The following is a 20,402-nucleotide window of genomic DNA, read 5'->3' on the forward strand; positions in this document are numbered from 1 at the left end:
AATTGGACACCCTGTATCATGTTAAAAGTGTTGATTTGGCTATTAATTAAAATGTAAACGAGTTAAAGGCTAATTAAACCCTCAGATTAAAAAGAAATTTCAAAAACTATTTTGCGCACGTACAGGACATCCCAAATAATATATCAAAGAAAAAAATTAGATATTGTATACAATGGAAATCAGGATTTGAAGAAAACCCCATTTTAGACACAAAGTGACACTAATGATTTAAATGAAATTTTCAAAACCGTATTGTAAATCAACATATCATACTAAATCAAAGTATAATAGATGATAAGTTTAGTGTGTAAACTTACAATCATCCTTGTCTTTCTTGCTTGATTTCTCCTGTGTATCAACACAATACCCAGCACAACGAAAATGATTAAAACGGAGAGTACAAAAATGATGATAATTGTGCTATTAAGTCGGGTCGGGTACTCTATTATTCCCACAGTTTGCCCCAAGTTACCAACTTTTACCTGAAATAACAAAGAAGGAAAAGTATACACGAATGTTTCAATGAATAATATTTAATTTTTTGCTAAAATGTATTCCACCTCATACAAAACAAAATATATTAATATGTAGATTTCAGAGGTCATCTAGACCGCATCTTCTAATGAATAATTACTCTTTCTCTCTCTCTCTCTCTCTCTCTCTCTCTCTCTCTCAATGGTTAATTGTAAAATGTTTGTGTGAATAAAATGTATTGGTATATCTATCAATCATGTTAGCACGCATTTCAATGATCTTAATTTACTGGAAAAAAACCCCTGCACTTTGGCAAGAGAATAGGAAATAAAATCTGAATAAAATCAAATTAGATGAAATAGTAGTTAAAATGTCAGTCACCATATTAACTTGCAATAACTTTTATTCATTCCATCCCCTATTTCTTTGATATCTTTGATAAACAGACGAATATTTACTCGTAGTACATGTATACTGGACTAGTATTAAATTTCATGCGCATACTGTATTTGACCAAAATGTGTAGTTTGTCATTACAATATGAAAAATGAAGTAGAAAACAATTTATGATTGTTTGCTAAATTTGTTTTTAGCAAAAATCCTAATATATTTGATTAGGTGTTTCTTCTTTAAGAGTTTAAGAGTAAGCTACCATATCGACGTTCATTCTTCTTTTCATTCAGTTTCACATTATTACTACAGATAGTAAAATCGACCTTTGCATTCTAACAGCCAGGGCTTTGCTTTTGCAAATCTTGGATTCAAAACATTATCTTGAGAGGTCAACACCGATGCTGAGGGTAAAGAAGAAGTCAAAGATTGCTAAAGTGCATTTAAATCAAATCCTGTTTTTTTTGCTAGCTATCTGTGATCTATTTTTGCAAATGCAATAAAATTTAGTCAACGTATGGTATAGAACAAACACAATAAAATTCCATTATTTTCTTTCATAATTCTATTTAAAAATAGGTTTTGAATGAGTAAAGTTTAAAAAAAAGAAATAATTGCTAACCCTGATGAAAAACTCTTCCTCATTTACCCTTAGTGGAGTTTCCTTTGAATGGGGTCGAAAGACCAGTTCTGTCTCGGTCAAGCTTAAAATGTTACCTTCTGCAGAGCCAACAAGTACTTGATAGTCCCTCACTCTTGTCACAGTTGCCAAATTTCCCCCCTATAAAAGGCAGCACAAATCAGTGGCCCACTTAATGACCATATTTAACATTCTTTGAGACATTTAATCAAAATTACAGAAAATCCACTAGTTCAAAGGCAAGCTAAAACATAACAACAATCAAAGTACTGAAAGTACTGATAGGCGGAAGCATGATTGCAAGTTGTCAATGTCATAGTGTTATTATAACTATTTTCTTTTTAAGAATTAGTTTGATAAGATAAAACACTATTCTAATATGTCAATTAAGGTATATACATGTAGTAAATGTGGAAATATTCTGTTACTGCACCAGATTAGTCTGGATCATGCCTTAAATAAAGATTCAATGAGAAGAGCAATTTAAACATCAAAACATTTGTTTTATGAAGTACATAAAAAGTCACATTCGTATAACAGTTGATACTTATATGCAAGCTGAAATTACAGGAATACATTTTCATTTATTATGCCGATTTATTAAAAATGTCCATTTTGATATCAAAATGATGAAAGATTATTATAGAAATTAGAATTTAGTAAACTGAACTTCTGAAACTGTAGTATTTTATTCTTTACAATAATGTTTCACAAAAATGCAGAAGTTACATTTGTACATCACTTGATTACAGTATTTTACAGAAACAAGTAGTATGTGTGTCACTTTGCTTACCTGAGAAGCAATAGCCATTGAGAAATCAGCTTCATAGAATAATTCACAAAATATCTGGACAATGTGTTGTAAAAAAGGTATTCAATAAAGATATTTTGATGTTTTCTTAATATATTCTCCAGTTTAACAGTAACAGGATGATTTCAAAGTCAATTCATATGTGGAGAATTGCAGACCTCTAATTGATCCTCAGATTGCAGTTCATATATTTTGTTGACAAATGTTTAAAACTTAGAAAGAATGTATTTACTTACTGTAACATATTTTACAAAGATCAAACATATATGCAAATGTTGAGAGTTACAATACAATGTAAAAGCCCAGTAAGTTATGGATAACTATATATTGATATTCAATAATGTACAAATTATGTGTCCTTTACAATTGCTCCATGTTGTACTGTCAAATCACAGGTCTCTAGTATTGAAGACATTTGAACTTTTTAGTTTTTATTTTAATACTAATCTTCAAGAGAACTTCCACCATTACAGAACATAGACTTTCAAAGAATCCCTTTATGCCTGCATGCCGTAATGGTGTTTTTGGAAAGCGTGTTATCCTGGAGTGTGCCATTTGTGGTAACAACAATTTCAATTCACTAGTGTTGTCTTGCATCCATTATACCAATGAAAACTGTCTTTTTCAGCAGGATATTAAAATGTGTTGATGAAAAATGAATAATGGATATGTTATCAAGCAATATTTCATTACAATATACTTGACCCCCAATAAAGAAAACATGGATTTAAAAAAAAAATTAATCTATAAAATATTTTGAATTTATATGTGTTTTACCTTAAATAATTTATTTTCAAAAGTATACATGTATTTTGCAAATAAAGGATGAGATATATAACAAGATCACACAATATGAATTATCAATAATTGTAAGGTTATTTTGGTATATTAAATACAAGTAATGGAAAATATAGTGATTGAACTGTAAATGAAAGTTTAATTTTTTTTTCTCCAAAATTCTTCAGATTTTAATTGCATTTAGTATTAGAATATTTACTATATTATTAAAGATATGACAACAAGATATATGTGAGTTAATGCTCACTAGTGATACCCCTGCTCTGATGTGTATACAAAAAAGCATAGTTAACATTACATGTAATGGGAAGTTGACATCAAATATTTTGAAAAATCAATCCTACCGAATGGCATACCTTAACAAAGACTGAGTTAAAATTTCAAGCATCTGCGATTGTTGCTGAGATATCTTTGACAAAATTTGTGTTATAGACAAACAGACACACAACGGTAAAACAATATACCCCCTCTCCTTCCGAGCATGGGTATAATTAGTTCATTCTTAAACAAGAAAACCACGGGGAATATCATATTTAAATTTAGTTGTATTTACTAACCTTGAAAATGGCATTAAGGCCATTAAGATGAGGATTCCAGCATATTTCAGATGCCCTGCTTCCATTTAGAAGTTGCAAACGTGCAATGTTTGTCCCTCTTTAAAAGTGCTGAACTGAGAAGCCAACACCGCATTTTTATAGCAACCGTCTTTTTCTTTGTTTTGCTTGAATTTAGCTGTGCACCCAAATTTAGCAACTCTCCCCTTCACCAGAGATGAAGAATGATGTTGAGCTCTCATTGTCTCCTCTTGTCAGTTAATGTTAATCAGTTTCTTGACATTCATCTGAAAGAACATATACATATAGAACAAATAGATATATGTTACACTGTAGGTTATTATCTATAATCATTGTCAGGTATATAATTGAGTCTTTTTGGAATTGCAATTAATCATGAACGTGGTAGATCAAAGATATACTGGTATATAGTCCAAGTTCTCATGAATTGGAAATTTTAAAATTTAAAAACAAAAAATGCAGTCATCAAAATTATCATATAATAATGATGTAGAGAAATTTCCATAGGAAATTTTAGTCACTTTCATTATAGAGTAATGATAAGGTAATTCTGAGATATAAGTAAATACAGTGGGTAAAAGGATAAATCATATTAATTATTTTTAAATGTTCAATGAAATATCTTTGCAATTAATAGCCTATCTGGAATATTCATTATATCAACCAATGAATTGTATCTTGTATGATACTTAAAAGCTATATTTGAGATATTTTTAGAGAAAATTCATTTGCATTATTCATGAGTCATTTCTAAACCAAGCTGAATATTGTAATTTTTTGTAATCAAAATGAATAAACCCAATATCATACAGTGCTGTTCGTAACAAATTATAAAATCACCATATGAACATATAGATCTGCAAAGATGTCACAAAATATTAAAGGTTTAAAAAAGGAAATGTTATCTTCCTATATATGCGATTCCATTGTGCTAAATTTTAATCTTTAAAGATATCCTGTAGGCCTCGCCTTGTATAGTATTCATAACAAAAGACCGACATTTCAGAATTATCGATGAATGCCTAACACAAACAATATAAATTCTTTCATAAAATGTATTTACTTATCTGAGATTTCTCTGATTCTAACCCCCGCTTTTATATTGTGACATGTCTCCTCCGCACGTCACAATATACAAGCGGGGATTAGAGTCAGAGGAATTTCGGATTAAGAATGTACCAGCTCCTCGATCAAGATTATTGTAACATGAAAAACTAAAATGATGAGGCAGACGTTTATACAATGAAAAATAACACATTAATTACCTAACTTACCTTAAGTATGTCGAAGATGGACAGTCACCAGTTGTTCTCAACGTGGGTTTGGTGACAATAATTTTACACTGCATAACGTAATGTAGTTATTGTCTGAGATTACTACGCGAAACGTTGGTATGTTTAAAAATAATTTATAGGCATTGTATCATTCTAATAATCTTTTTAAATAGATTTATACACACCCTTGTTTTTTTTTGAAAAAGCATTCATTACCTGTTTCCCTATCAATTTTTCCTTCTGTACTCATAAACACGCAATTTCAAATTGAACTATTTTTTTCCATCGGAATTTCATCTACAGGCATCAGACTCCGTGCTTATCCTTTGTTTATGTCGCATACATCGCAAGAGTTATCGTTCGTTCCTGTACTATCAAAAACGTATATCTACCACTTGCTATCTTTGCTATAGGTATTTTCAATGGATAATTAAAAACGACGAAGTAAAAATTTAGATCTATTAACAGAAGCGATGTTTAAACGGGGGTCGAACAGTATGGGGGGGGGGGTATAGAGTTGTGTGCCCTTAGTTTAAATAACATCCGATAGTTTACCATGAAAAAGGGCAGGAATTTGACCTATGACGTAGAAGGTCATGAAAGCAATTGCAATAGGCGCTTCCGCCTAAAAATGTATTTTCTTTTTTATTTCATAAGTACTTTAATTAAAATTGATTGCCATTGAAATACGAGGGCTTTTCATTGGATAGTAGCACTACATTTACTCCGTTTTAAAGTATACCCCTGCTTGAACTGACCATTTATTGAAACGTTAATTATCACCCATACTATTGAATTGACACAAAACACTTTAAATATAGCGATATCCAAAGGAAGCACCTGTTCCAGAGCCAGCCTTAGGACACGGAGGGTATGACCACTTAACGGAAGCCCTGAATTAAATTTCGAACATCATGTCGAACAATTAATATCGTTAACTTATATAGTTTTTGCCAATAAACTAAAAATGCCTGCACCAGCGTAACTTCTTACACCTTAAGAATTTTAACAAGTGTTTTATGAAGTCCGTAAGCTATAGTTGAATTACAGTACAATAAATTAAAAATCTACTTTCATTTTAGACAAACAAGCTCGAAATAGCAAAAATGAGATTAAGGTGGTGGACGCAATTTGGCGGATCCAAGTCAGTGGGAGTTAGCATCAAAATATATACTTGCAATGATATAATATTGAATCATTACGTAGACACTGAGTTTAGTTATAAGGAGCCTACTTGGATTATATATAGAAGTTCAGAAGTTCAGATTCGTTTCTTGAATGTACGATTTTAGTTTTGATAAATAAAAGCTGACAAAGCGCGACCTCTTGCGAGAGAATGGAATACAATTTTCCAGAAGGGGGTTACCAAGAACGGGGTTTGACTAATTAACGTCATGGCGAAAAGTGTTGGACGGGTTAATCATGTATCGCAGACAGATACTTTTACCTTGGATGGGACATCTTTGGTTAATACAAAAAAGTTGATGAATAAAATGAAACAATTTGATGCAATTTTAGTTTTGACCAAACGATTTTTTTTCCAGAACGGGGTGCTCAGGAACGCTGTCAATCGGAACATCGCTCGGCCTTTTCCGTGAAGTCGAGAAATAAAAACTCGACTTGACGGAGAAGGCCGAGCGATGTCCCGATTGGAACGCTGTTTGGCTAATTAACATCATGGCGGAAAGTGTAGGTCGAGTAAACTATCGGGCAGATACCTTGGGTCTGACAACTTTGGTTTAAAATATGCTAATAAATATGCATAAATAAATGTATGCATTAAAGGTGGAAATTAAATGATGGGGGGGGGGGGGGGGGGGTGACCAATTTTTTTTTTAAACAGTCTTTCCCTGAAATTATCATTTGGGACCTTTATAAAAAAGGTTGTTATATTTGATCTAAAGAACAAAATTTAGAGATGTCCTAAATACCGGCCAACTCATTGGTTAAAAAAAGTCAGTTTACATTTTCCATCCATGCAGTTTGTTTTGTATTTCAATTCTAAAGAATAGGTTAAGAAAGAAATTAAGATATCAATCGGACATAGTGAATACAAAATTAAAAAAAGAATTATGCAGTTAAACTGTTTAGCATTGTACATGTATCATTAACGTGTAAAGGAAAATCATTAGGTGAATATTAAAGGAAAAGGAAACACAAAACACAGCGAACCTAATACAATAGCTAAACGCGGGAATAGAAGGAATAGAAGGAAGGTTCTCTACACAATTTTCTTTAATTGTAATGGTGTAGTTGCTCAGAACCCCCCCCCCCCCCCCCAAAAAAAAAATACCACCCATCCCCCCCAAAAAAGGCTGAAGTGTTTCAAAAGCTGTTTCTATTCATAAAATATTTCTGATTTACAAAATGATTACAAGACCAGAAAACTAATGTCAGATATGAGGGGTGGGGCGGGGGGTCAAACTTTCACATACTATTCATTCTACGCACACGGCAAGGTTCACACAAGATTTTTTGCTTGAGAATGAAATACATAAATGCACTCCCCTACATATTAATAAGATTCATTTCCATGTATCTTTTTTTAAAATTTCCCAATTTGAAAAATAAACTGCTAACTGGAAACTGTTTTCACTCCTATCCGCACTAGGTTCATTGGTTTTTCTGTGTCTGAGGGGGTATATATGTACCTGTTTCGGAGAGGCGCATTTCAAAGCTGATATAAAGACTTAATAAGTAGGTTAAAGTTAAGGGTGATTATTTTGAAGGAACCTAAATAAAATAAAAAAGAAAAGTTCACAAATTTTCATTTATAGCAAAAGTCTCACTATTTAATTAATAGCCCTCTTTTTTTTGAAAACTTTGAGTAACTTATAAAAAATAAAATGACCAATCTCATAAAAGCTTTATTATAAATCCGTAAATTTGGAATAATTCAGAAAAAAATTGTGTCTAACAAATATAAACAAAGCCTTAGATTTTATAGCAGCTGATACATCAACGGACTTACAGCTAATTCAATGGAATCTTCTACACTTGGATAAAAACTGTACGTGACATTGTTATAGAAAGCCAAAAACAGAGGGTCATCCACATACAATACACTTGAAGTGAATATATAGGAAAATCCATCAAGGTAGAAGACAATATTGGACCTAGTAGCTCTCTTTTTTCGTCGCCTTTCACTTTCTCTGTTCCTGGGATATTTGCACTCAAGTTTAGTTAGGGTGAGAATTCTGCATGTTGAGTCTCTTTCCTGTTTAAATTAACGGTAAAACAGATAATATACATACAAGCGTCCACCGTGACGCATTAATGACGCAGCAATAAGTGAAAAGTGTATATCAACACTTTTGTTTCATCCCTTAATGACGCAACTTTAATATATATGCCAATTAAAAAATCTCTTTGAAAGTTGAAGCTTAGATTTACACTTAAAGTTGAATTTAAACTAAATGTTTAGATTGATAATATTCTTCTTCTTGACAATGTTCAGTGAAAACATGAAAAAAGATCACCAGCAAAGTTTGCACTGTAAATTAAATGTTTAAACGATGCAGCAAAATGAATCAAGTATTTTTTTGTTCAGCACTTCAAATTAAAAGACGTCATAACTCCCATCACATCACAACAATCCAATTACAAAATTACTTAATATATACTGATAATTATCTTCATAAATATTCGAACAACGAGTACACAATAGATATTATTACCCTACTGTCATGAATTCCCACTGTTAGACTATATATGGCGAAAAACCCTTTACCAATCACATTAAAAGATGTTCCTCCACTTTGGAAGAAAACCACATAATTAATCATTTGATTTTTGGTGGGGGGGGGGGCGAATCAGATTATAGTTATATATATACTACGATCACTTTTGAAAAACAAATAAAGTTAATCCTTCATGAACTTTAAAAGAACTAGGTCACAAAGAGGCTGCCATTTTTTTGGGGGGGGGAAGGGGCATGTATTCTGCGTAGTCAACGATAATAAAATCGTCTGCTGTCAAGATATTAAGCGACTATCTAAACATATGCACAATTGGCTTAAAGGGACAAAGAAACGAGAATAAATATTTTGAATTTTTACTTGTTTCCATTTTAATGTCCACAGTGCTAATTCTGAAGTACTTTAAGTAGTCAGCGCAAATATAAATGTCAGTTGTCAAGTAATAGCGGCTATCTAGGCAAAAGCAAATTTTTCTTGCACCAGAACCTTGAACTTGATTGTCTAATATAGTAACTATATACATTGGTACTTATTATAATCAATTAATGATCACGTTTGGGCGATAAGCCCCGCTTTTAAACAACAAACCATATAACATTTCATAGCTTTTGAAGATTAACAATTGCCAATAATAAATATCAACTGAGTTTGTTAGAAGAGAAGCACATATACGTAGGGTTGGGAGACGATTTTTGCAAATTTATGATTTTATTTTACTTTACGTGATTAATAAAGCTCTTGATACAAGGGACAGAAATACCTACTTCTTAAAAAAGGCATAACTATTTAATTTTGAATTTGTGTGCAATTTACAAAGTCTAAATAATAAGTCAATCATTGTAGATATATAATATTTAAATGATCTGAAATTCACAGCAAATTATTTCTATGCATAAACATTCATGCAAATCCACAACAATCTATAGTTTAAGCACTGAAATACCCATAACGTCTGTTCGTTGTTTTTCAGGTAACATACCTGTTGATATATTCCAGCTCTACAGGCTCAGTTGATCTAATTATTGGGTCTGGTAGATATTCAAACTGGAGGCTACTATCTACTTCTGTATTGATGTCAAAAGTCACTTTTAATTTATACATCCCTGTGTCGTTTGCGCCTTTGGATATACATGCAAGTAATATTCCCCTCAAGTGACAAGTTTCTAATTCTGCGAATTATATCAGCGGTGAATAGTTACAGAAAATTATCAAAATGCATGATGATATTTTTTACAATACTTTTTTTTTTACCACAACATTAAAAATATTAGTTTCTTAATGTAATATCATGCGATTATTTAATTTCGTAGAATCTGTGTGACTGTATCAAAACATTTATCAAAGGGATATATCTATACTACTATATTAAAATAATAGACTCGAATTTTTGGGCTTTAATACGGAGAAATCGGATACTACAGCCTTTTGTTTTTATATGTTTTAAACATCATTGGTTCTTGAAGATTACCAATTTGTTTTTATTTTTTCTCAATCAAGCTTCGCCAATTAATAATCAAAGAATATTTTTCTTTAGTTTATGTTTCCACAATATCACATTTGCATGGATAAACTCAGAAACGATATAACAAGAACGGGTAAATTTTCATTGAAATTTTGTCATATTCTGTTCATCAAAGGAATATGGGAGAGAACTCTAACTCAATGCATCTATACTACTATATTAAAATAATAGACTCGAATGTTTGGTCTTTAATACCGATAAATCAGAAGAGTACTGTCTTTTGTTTTATATATTTTAAACATCACGGGTACTTGAAGATTACCAATTTGTTTTTGTTTTTTTTCTCAATCAGACTTCGCTAATTAATAATCAACGAAAGTTCCTCAAAAAAATTCCGGATATTTTGGATGTTACAATCTTGCGCATGCGCATTACATTCACGCTAAGTCACGGGAGGCTCTTTAGTTTATGTTTCCACAATATCACATTTGCATGGATAAACTCAGAAACGATAATACAAAAACGTGTAATTGTTGTTATTGGAAAGGGGTACAGCCCCTTTTCCCATTAGTTCGCATACACCTGTGTTTGGACGGAAAGTACCTGTTACTAAAAATAGCTTCAGGTGCCTAGCTGTCGCAATATGATTTTCGAACGCTGAATACACTGTACTGATTTTATAATGGTGTCTGTAACAACTGATTTGTCATAAATTCGGGAAACTCTGTGTATAACAGTAGTTGATATTCTGAACCGTGATAAGTTCAAGCAAAGTGCAATGGATCTATAGTGTAAATAGAGTACATGTACAGTGTTAATGAAGAGAACTGTTTATACTTGTGTACTCATACTCAGACTGAATTAAAACAAGATAACTAAAAAAAAACCAGAAGATTATATACGTGTTACTTAATCTCTCTATTCTGTTCATGTTTCAATTTAAGTGACAAAAAATACTACTACAGCGACCACAAAACCAAAAGACCTCCGCGTTACCACTAGGTCACGCATCTTACATTTTAAACAGATGCATTTTCAATATATATGGCTATAAACATGATTGTATTAGAAAATATACTAATTGAAATATTTGTCAAATTTTCAGTACGAAGACCACATTAAACCAAAACTAATTCAATGTAAACGTGTACTACAATACCTGTAGAACATAATTTTAATCGAATGTCTCTGGTTTAGAGTGTTTCAAATATAGTCAAATATCCAATTTTTTATCGTATACTAACTACTTTTCTATATATCTCTAACAGAACCTGAATATTTTGATGATGTCGTGTAAGATAATTAAGACTCTGTGAGCATGGTGATTGTGTAATTTGCGTTTCTTTGAATATATTTAAACTATCTTTTAAATAAGTTATATTATAATAAAGATATATCTTCACAATAAATTACGAAGTTTATATCATTCGGGTTAAAAAGATATACTGAGTAGAAATAGATAATTTTTATAATTATTATGTAGTCGATAGAAATCCAGCATGTAGGAAATCCAGGAAATCCAGGAGACCATGTAGAATGATGGAATAGGAATAAGAGCCGAATTAAACTTAAGTTTATCATGAAGTTGTAGGGGTTTTGCTAGTTTAATATGAAATATTCCGAGAGTTCCAAATGTCAACATGGTGAGTAAATTCTAAGCGAGTAAAACACGTTGGTGAAAAAGTGTTGAATTCTTCATTAAAATGAATTTGATTTTTAGATAAAAATTTGATTGTTATTTTCAATGCAACCTAATTAATTTTCTCCAAAATTGTTTTGGAGCGATTCTCCATTTTTTTGCTACATTACGTGTAAATGGGAGGTATCTTAACTCTGGTGGAGGCCTGTTCCGAGACACAGTTACATTATTCTAACTAACTGATACGATGAATGAAATATTAATTCGAATCTATAAAGAAAATCTTAATTTTATTATAATTTGATGACCTTGTATTATAAAAAAAAACGAAGATACTTTACAAAATGTTATTGAAATAATGCTTTTGAGCTGTCATCATCTGTATAATTTTTAGGGGCATCCACACCTTTGAAAAAAGTTTTGGTTGCAACCCTATCTATAAGGGTTCAATTCATCTGAGATCAATATACATGTACATGTAGGATCTCTCATGATTTGCCATGGAATATGATTTTTATCCACCGAGTTGTATATAGAAAACATACAACGAGTTGGATATAAAATTCATATACCATCGCAAATCATGAGAATTTATTTCTTATCCCATGTTTTACCACGTCGTTTGTTAAACCCAATCTTTTCTGTAACCATAATAATGGTGAGTCGAAAAACTTAACGCATTGAAAAAGTTCCTTGGAGATTAGCAATCAAATATTTTTTTTTTTCGTTTTCTATCATATTTTTATCAATTTATGAAAAAAACAATGAACCAGTGTTAAATGCTTCACATTTATAACTCTACATTTTTCAACTGAATTATTTTGTTACTTTTTCATTCTACGTCAATCAGAAAAAAAAATCCATATTTTGGAAAGAAAATCAACTTTTAATTACTACTAGATTTTTACCCGTGCGTGAAAGGGTTGACATAGCATATGCTATCGGACATTTACGAAATAGATACATCGACCCGGGACGTATATGTACTACTTATTAAAGTCTCTGCATCGACACACCGTATATATTGTTGACATTTGCATAACCAAGCTTTAAGCCTACAATAATGTTATTAATTTCACTACACTCTGCTGAGTTGGAATAATGTAATTGTGTCTGGGGAAAGGCCTTAAATCACCACAGTTAAAATGTCTCCCATATACCCGTAATGTAAAAGAAAATTGCAGAATCGCTCTAAAAGGATTTTGGATTGCATTGAAATTAACAGCCAAATTGTTTATAACAAACCATTTTGAAGCTGTAAATACCTTAATTTCTTCGAAAAGTTTAATTCTGTTATTGCAGAATTCAACATTTCTTCAACAACGATTTTTACACACCATGTTGACATTTGAAACTCTCGGGATTTTTTTATTATAGTAAATGCACTGTGTTAGAGTTATCTCCCGTATTTTCTTTGATGAACAGAATAAAAAAATGTCCAATGAAAATTTACACGCATTTGTTTTATCGTCTCTGAGTTTATCCAAGCAAATGTGATATTGTGGAAAAATAAAATAAAGAGCCTCCCGTGATTTAGCATGAATGTAATGCGCATGCGCGAGATTGTAAAATCAAAAAATTCCGATGATTTCCAGACTTTTTTGAGGAATTTTTGTTGATTATTATTTAGCAAAGCTTGATTGAGAAAAAATAAAAACAAATTGGTAATCTTCAAGTACCAATAATGCTTAGAATATATAAAACAAAAGACAGTACTCTTCCGATTAATCGGTATTAAAGCCCAAAAGTTCAAGTCTATTATTTTAATATAGTAGTATAGATTCATATAAACAAAAGTCCCACACTGGATTCGAACTCGGGGACTGCGGCTTAGTAGACCGATGTTATAACCATTACGCAACATTTAGAGACACCAACCCTTGGCGATACGATTAGGTTCACAATGGGTTGAAATCGCTATGTTGTGGTTTACTTTCGTAAAAAGTTAGTCACAGAATATCGAGGACCCTTATTATTTCATATTAGATATTTAACACGTGTTTTTATTTAAATTTACAAAACAGTTGTGAACCATTGATGACAAGCTACTAATTGTAACGTCTTATTAGTTCAGGTTTGACGAGACTTATTATTTTTGAACCAAAATAAAATTCCCAATCTAATTTATTTGTAAATAAATAAATTAAGTAAGTCCGCTTGCTATCAAATCCTATATAGCTTGTTTTAACAACCAATTTTGATATCCTTAATATCCCCCTCCCCCTTTCCTTTCTACGTCAATGAACTGGGATTTATATGCTGATAACAATGAAAGCAAAACACGTCTTGTTATTTAATGCATACCTACATAGTACATCCTACGGGTACTTGTGATTTTGAAGATTCTACATTGGTTAACTCCACTGCATACTCCATGTTTCCAATATTTAGATTGGTTCCAATTAGATGAATGGTCCTTCCTCCAGACAAGATACCTTGGGTTGGGTAGATACCTGTTATCTTTGGCATCTATATAACCAACCAGAGCACAAATCGAATCACACACACTCAGTTATCATTTTTAATTCTGGTTGTAACGCGCTTTCTGATTGGCTAAAAAATTATATTATATCGCATAAAGAATGTTGTCTACGTCATAGTAAGACTAACTTCAAAAACATATCAATACGCCTGACGTTACGTTTTAATTTTGTAAAATTTTACGTCAATTTAAAGTTCAAATGACCGTTTTTATCTACAATGAAGAGTAACAAAAAAAATTATAAGCAATGAATTCAATATTTATAAGTTTTATACAATATAAAATGGTTTGAAACAGTTTACGGTTTTGTATAAACCGCTTCGCGGTTTATAAAGCGTAAACTGCCCCAATTTTTTTTATATCGCATAAAACAAATAAATATTGAATTAATTCCCTAAATAATACAAAATTTAAAGCCACCCCTCACTTATATAGAACATATTTTAAAGTCACCTTACATGGAAAGCAGTTGTGAACTTTTGGTTTCTTAAATGTTTACTATTGCAACAAATTATCATGTTTTGAATTTGGTACTATAAAAATTTGCTAAACACCTCTGCATAACTGTGTGTGGCTCTGAATAATGTACGAAGTAACTTATTTTCTACATTTATTTTTCAAATCTATAACTCTTCAAATGGTGTGATCAAGATATTACCTTGTAAGTAAACGTTTTACTTTTTCAAGGACTTTTTTTGCCGAAATACAATGCACAAACTTTGACCAGGATAAAAGAGTCACAGAAGTAAATGTTTAAGTATAGTTTTCCTAGGATACCAATTAGTTATTGCTTATATATATTATACAAACTATAATAATTATCTTCATAACTTAATATGTCTCCATCCACTAGGTATTTTAAGGACATGCATTACCTTGTATGTAAACTGAATGTCGTCTGACGAGTTCTTGCCATCCACTGTCACAACCACCTAACCACTTTCCCCAGACTTCTTTGTGGAATCAAACGACTTGTTTGATGTGGTGCAATTGATTCTGTCAGAGAGATATGTAATCTGTTGATTACAAGATGTTCCAAAATGTTCAAATGAATACTGTTTACTGTGTACTGATTTTGTCTTTCATTTGTTATTCACTGCTTTTAATGTAACATTTTCCATTTTTACATTAATTTTACATCTTGTCTGGTGAAAATAAATTTATTTATCAATTAATTATAAATGTTTATCACAGCATTTGTCGCTGGATACGATGATTAATTAACATACTTTGAGTTGTTAAAGGGACTTGGACACGATTTGAGCTAAAAAAAAAATCAAAATTTATTTTTTCAATATTTTTGTCTAGAATTGTTAATATAGATGTTTTCAATGGTTTGACAAAATTTGAAAGTCTAATATCGAGTTACAAGCGAGTAACAGAGGTTAGAATTCTTTGTTCTGTAAACAAAGCTCGAGTCCCGTTAATGCTTACATATTTGTTGTACTGGTATGAATTTCAATCTAATGTTGCTGCTTGTTGTAATCAAATTATCTATGAACCCAGTGAACCAGTCTATCTTTTTTCCAAGTTATTTTGATAAAGAAATGGCAATTTCTTTACTTTACAGTATTTGTAAACAAATATAAGACTCGGGCTTTGTTTACATAACAACGACTTCTTTCCCCTGTATTTCGCTTGTAACATGACTTCTAACTTTTGAATCATTAAAAATACAAAATTAAACTATTTTATTCATAGAAATCAAAAATAAAATTTTCATCTGAAATCGTGTCAAGGTCCCTTTAAATACAATATTGTTTGTATAAAAAAACAGAAAACATTTACTTGCTAAATCGTTTACAAAATCAGTTTTAATAAGTTTCGGAATGTTTTACTTTCGGTCCATAAATGTCACATTGTTACATGGCACCCCAGCGATTGTGACCGCCACAATTGATTGAACTCCAAAGTTGAATCCCTCTAAAGTGACCACTGTCCCTCCTTCTGAAGGACCGTCTGTGGGAGAAATCTGTAAAATATCAATGATATTTCACTTCAAAATAAATTAAATAAATTAAAAATACAAATAAACAATGGTATTTGTTCTAAACAAATGACATTTGAATATACATGAAACAGTTAATTAATATAAAAAAGTACATGTAGATCTAGATACATACATGTACTATTGCTATTATCATATATATTTAGGGGATTCAAGTTGAATATGGGATCAGAACAATGAAATAATTCCCTGTTGGTCATATACATGTACTAGTAAGCAATATATTATACAAACACGTTTATAAAAAAGCTAGCCGATCGAGATACCATTGGATGGATTCATACAACCAAAATACACCGGTATCCTCTAATAACGAAATTCAGTATATATACCGACATGTACATTATTAAACTCTGTCAAAAATCTGTAAATTATTATCAAAAATAATACTTACAACAGCCAATAAGAGCGACAGACAGGCAGACAGATGGACAGATCCGAATCAATTAACCTCCAATTGTTGGTCCAGTAGGTAAAATACTCACTTTGGTAACCACCGGTTTGCCACAGGTTTCTGCCTGTCTGCACTGGGCATTATCTATGTCCACACAGCCTGTACTTTGGCACCACTGACACTCGTATCCCATGGACTGATTCAGGTAGTGACAGGTGCTACAGTCCTCTTTATTCGAAGAAAGTGACTCACATTTGTAGGCTTCATATAAAGACAGAGGGTAAAAATCGATCTGCAGTCTCCAAAGAGGTTGTGTACACATTTGATAAATCATTTGCAATTCCAAATTGATTACAAAATACAATTACATCTCCTACACTTGTTGCCTTTTTGTGAGAAAAAAGTGGAAGTGTAAGACTCTAAAATTTGAATACTCAGATTTACAAATAAAATATAATAAATTTAATGATTTTGATGAAATATTATATTTTATATTATAATTAATATATGCTATTATACATAACATTTTGAACCAAAGGGATCTGACCATTAGCCTATACAAGGTGTGCAAACCCGGAAAATAATACTGTTGGTATGATACATAAAAATCAAAACAATATAACGCTTACTAGTATTATATTGAATTTCTTTATGAACTATTTATATCATGTGTATTGTAATTTATCATTTTTAATATCATAAATTATAATTCACAATATAATGAATGCAGTTTAAAACAGAGCGGTTTCGTGTCGGAAATGTGATTTGAACGACTATAAATGTCGCTAATGATTCAAACATTTAATTGACTATGAGAGCGTATAATTATATGACAATAACTAATACAAGAATAATAAATTTCAGATTTTTGGGAAATATCAGTTAAAATCCTTGTTGAGAGACGAGGGAAAGTGACGTAGAAATGTACTCTCTTTATATATTACATATGTATGTATAGGGGAAACGAGTGTGAATATAAAATGCTACCGACTCGTGATATTTCTGTTATTCTCGACTTGAGACATATATAAGGGGTTGTTAACGATAATAAATATAAAATTTTTTTTTAAAAAAATGAATAACAAAATTTGAAAAATGGGGGGGGGGGGGGGGGGTGGGTGGGTGGGGGTGCATTGTCTTGTCCACGAGTACCTGAAGCCGAGGCACACTTGGTAGTATGTTTGACGTATGCACGCATAAAATTAAAAAGTAAATTACGATGAAAAATATCCGCTCGTGACTAATGAGGAAATGAGAATCGAACCACTTAAGGACTGCAACGATAAAACATGAGACAGAATACATGCACACATTGTGTATTATAATTATTTACTTCTGTTCGGTGCATTTTTTAACTGATATCGCGGCGGTTCGGTTTAATCGAAACTGGAATTATCGAAATCATTCGTTTTGGTTCCATGCTTATATTTAAGGAATAAAGAATCATTCTTTGCGTATCATGAGGTCATGGATGTGATAATTTTGGTCGGAGTTGGATCAAAATCAATAAAGCCCGAAGGGCATTATGATAGATTTGATCACGCACCCCGATCAAAATTATCCTCTCATAATATTCAAAGAATGATTCCTTATTACTTAATTATTGATATAATATTCAGCAATAATATTGTATTATTAAACATATGGATAAAAATAAGCAACCCCCCCACAGCGTCCCAATCATTAGTCATGAGGCAACCCATGCATTTGTCTTTTACTAATTAACAAATTTTAATTGTCAATGAGTCCATGACTAATTAGTCATGGACTCATTGACAATTAAAATTTGTAAATTAGTAAACGACACATTGAACGAATAAATTTAATTCAAAGTGGTTTTATTTTAGGACGCCAAAATATACTTGGTAGCACAAAGAAGTAGTGTGTTGGGTTATTCCCTATTTGACCTTTTGGTTGAGCCGCCCCCCCCCCCCCCCCTCGAGCACCCCCCCCCCTCCCCCCAAAAAAAGGAAAACAAATCCACTTTTTGCAAAGTATGTTTGGTCTATAGTAATACAGGTTAAATTGTTACGGGTCATCGAATCCGCCATCAAATTAATATTCAAATATCGAAAATTTCAAATGTACATGAATAAAGAAGTATTATACAAAAGTGTTGAACAGTGTACTTGTCTATTGTCTTATTACAATGAAATATCTATTCAAATTAAGAGAATCATGATGCGTATTACGGTTATTGTTCTGTAAGGCGATAACCACAATAGGCTTTATAAAAAGTGTTTGAAATCTTCTGGCTCTGGCTCTAGGCCTGGGCCCTGAGCCAGAGGAAAGTTTCACTAAGGGGTTCATAAATGCGAGACTACACACGTGCACTTACCGTTTTGTCCCTCGGTTACATCTGGAAAACAGAACCACAGAACAAGCAGAGAATGTGGAATATTACAGAACCTTCCATGTTGTAATTTGTCAAAAACCAATGTTCCTATAGGGAAAAGACGTCTTTTTCTTTAATTATAGAGGAAAAAATACAAACAAGCTAAGAAACTAAAAAATGAAATAGTAAAATAAGCATGCAATTTCGTATTTTAAAAAATGCACGATATACAATTTAAAACTGTCCTCTTTCAGTAAGTACTCAAATTCAGTTTTTCTGTGTCTTTGTCCAGTAACCATAAATGCACACACACGTTACTCATCCTAAAAGGTCTGACAAAGTAACGCTACAATGGACTAGATTTTTTGGCTCAATCCGCGCCCCATAAACTAGAAACTGATGGCTAGCGAAGATGTTCATGTATATCATACGAATCTATACATATCTTAAAAAAACCCCGCATACCTGTTTGTTGTGGATAAAAGGACAAACAAACAAAATACACTAGGACATTACAACAGGATTTTATTAAAACTGTAATTCCGTAAATGCATGCATGTTTGTTTCTTTATATAAATATATATACTTGAGCCCTGTTACACTCCAAGCTACATTTTACAAACAATGCATAAGCATAGGGTACCATTTATCTTACCCATATTTTGTTGCAAACGAATTTAAGGCCTTACGTTTGATTCTTTCACCGTATTTAAGTCCAAGTTTGAGACTGTAATTTCCTACTTTGAAAAATTCCGGTCCATAGATTTCAAAACGCAATAAATAATTAACAAAAGAAATTGTCCTAAAATAATACGCTCTGAAATTTACAAACCAGATGTTTTAGTTGAATGATACAGAATAAGTGTGACTTTTACATATTCAAATTATATACCAGTCATTGTGTTTTATTTAATGTGTGGGAAAAAAAATGAAAAATGTGTCAATATGGCACAAATAAGCTTCTGTAAATACCAGATAATAATTTACTTATCAAAAAAAGTTTCTTTATGAATTTCCCCCCCCCCCAAAGTTAATGATAAATACATGTAATAACAGTTTAAACAAAAAATTAAATAAATAATCCAAATTTGACAAATAGAACTTACCCGATGTAAAATGCCCAAGAAGCCAAAAAAAAAAAAAAATCAATATCTAATTTTAAAATATGGTTGTGCTTATCAGACAATAATTAACATCTTTATTCAGTAGACCACATGTTACGTGAACAAACTACCGGTTTAGCCCGATGATACACTCAATGCACAATACAACTGTATTCAACTTCCTGTTGTTCGCCAACTAACGTCAATAACTGCCGAACACATCTTTGGGGGGGTTTTAATAGTTTAAGGTCTTCCGTTTCAAACCTTGTAGTTAGATGCTAGGAAACGGGATACAGTACATGTATTATATTTATAATTA

At 31.7% G+C, this 20,402-nt stretch overlaps 1 protein-coding gene across 1 annotated transcript; it reads right to left on the bottom strand.

Moving 5' to 3' along the window:
• Nucleotides 1-319: 319 nt before the first annotated feature.
• On the bottom strand, nt 320-20,211 carry LOC105319118 (plexin A3). Its single transcript, XM_066081886.1, has 11 exons — nt 20,087-20,211; nt 19,636-19,797; nt 18,984-19,088; nt 16,737-16,906; nt 16,082-16,215; nt 15,119-15,239; nt 14,070-14,230; nt 9,640-9,829; nt 7,934-8,718; nt 1,487-1,645; nt 320-482 (listed from the first exon to the last, which is right to left on the bottom strand). Exons 2-6 carry the CDS (start codon nt 19,637-19,639, stop codon nt 15,176-15,178), a joined length of 477 nt encoding a protein of 158 aa, XP_065937958.1. The 5' UTR covers nt 19,640-19,797; nt 20,087-20,211; the 3' UTR covers nt 320-482; nt 1,487-1,645; nt 7,934-8,718; nt 9,640-9,829; nt 14,070-14,230; nt 15,119-15,175.
• Between the last annotated feature and the right edge of the window lie 191 nt (nt 20,212-20,402).

This window comes from Magallana gigas, chromosome 4 (genome assembly GCF_963853765.1).
Source record: "Magallana gigas chromosome 4, xbMagGiga1.1, whole genome shotgun sequence".
Classification (NCBI taxonomy): domain Eukaryota; kingdom Metazoa; phylum Mollusca; class Bivalvia; order Ostreida; family Ostreidae; genus Magallana; species Magallana gigas.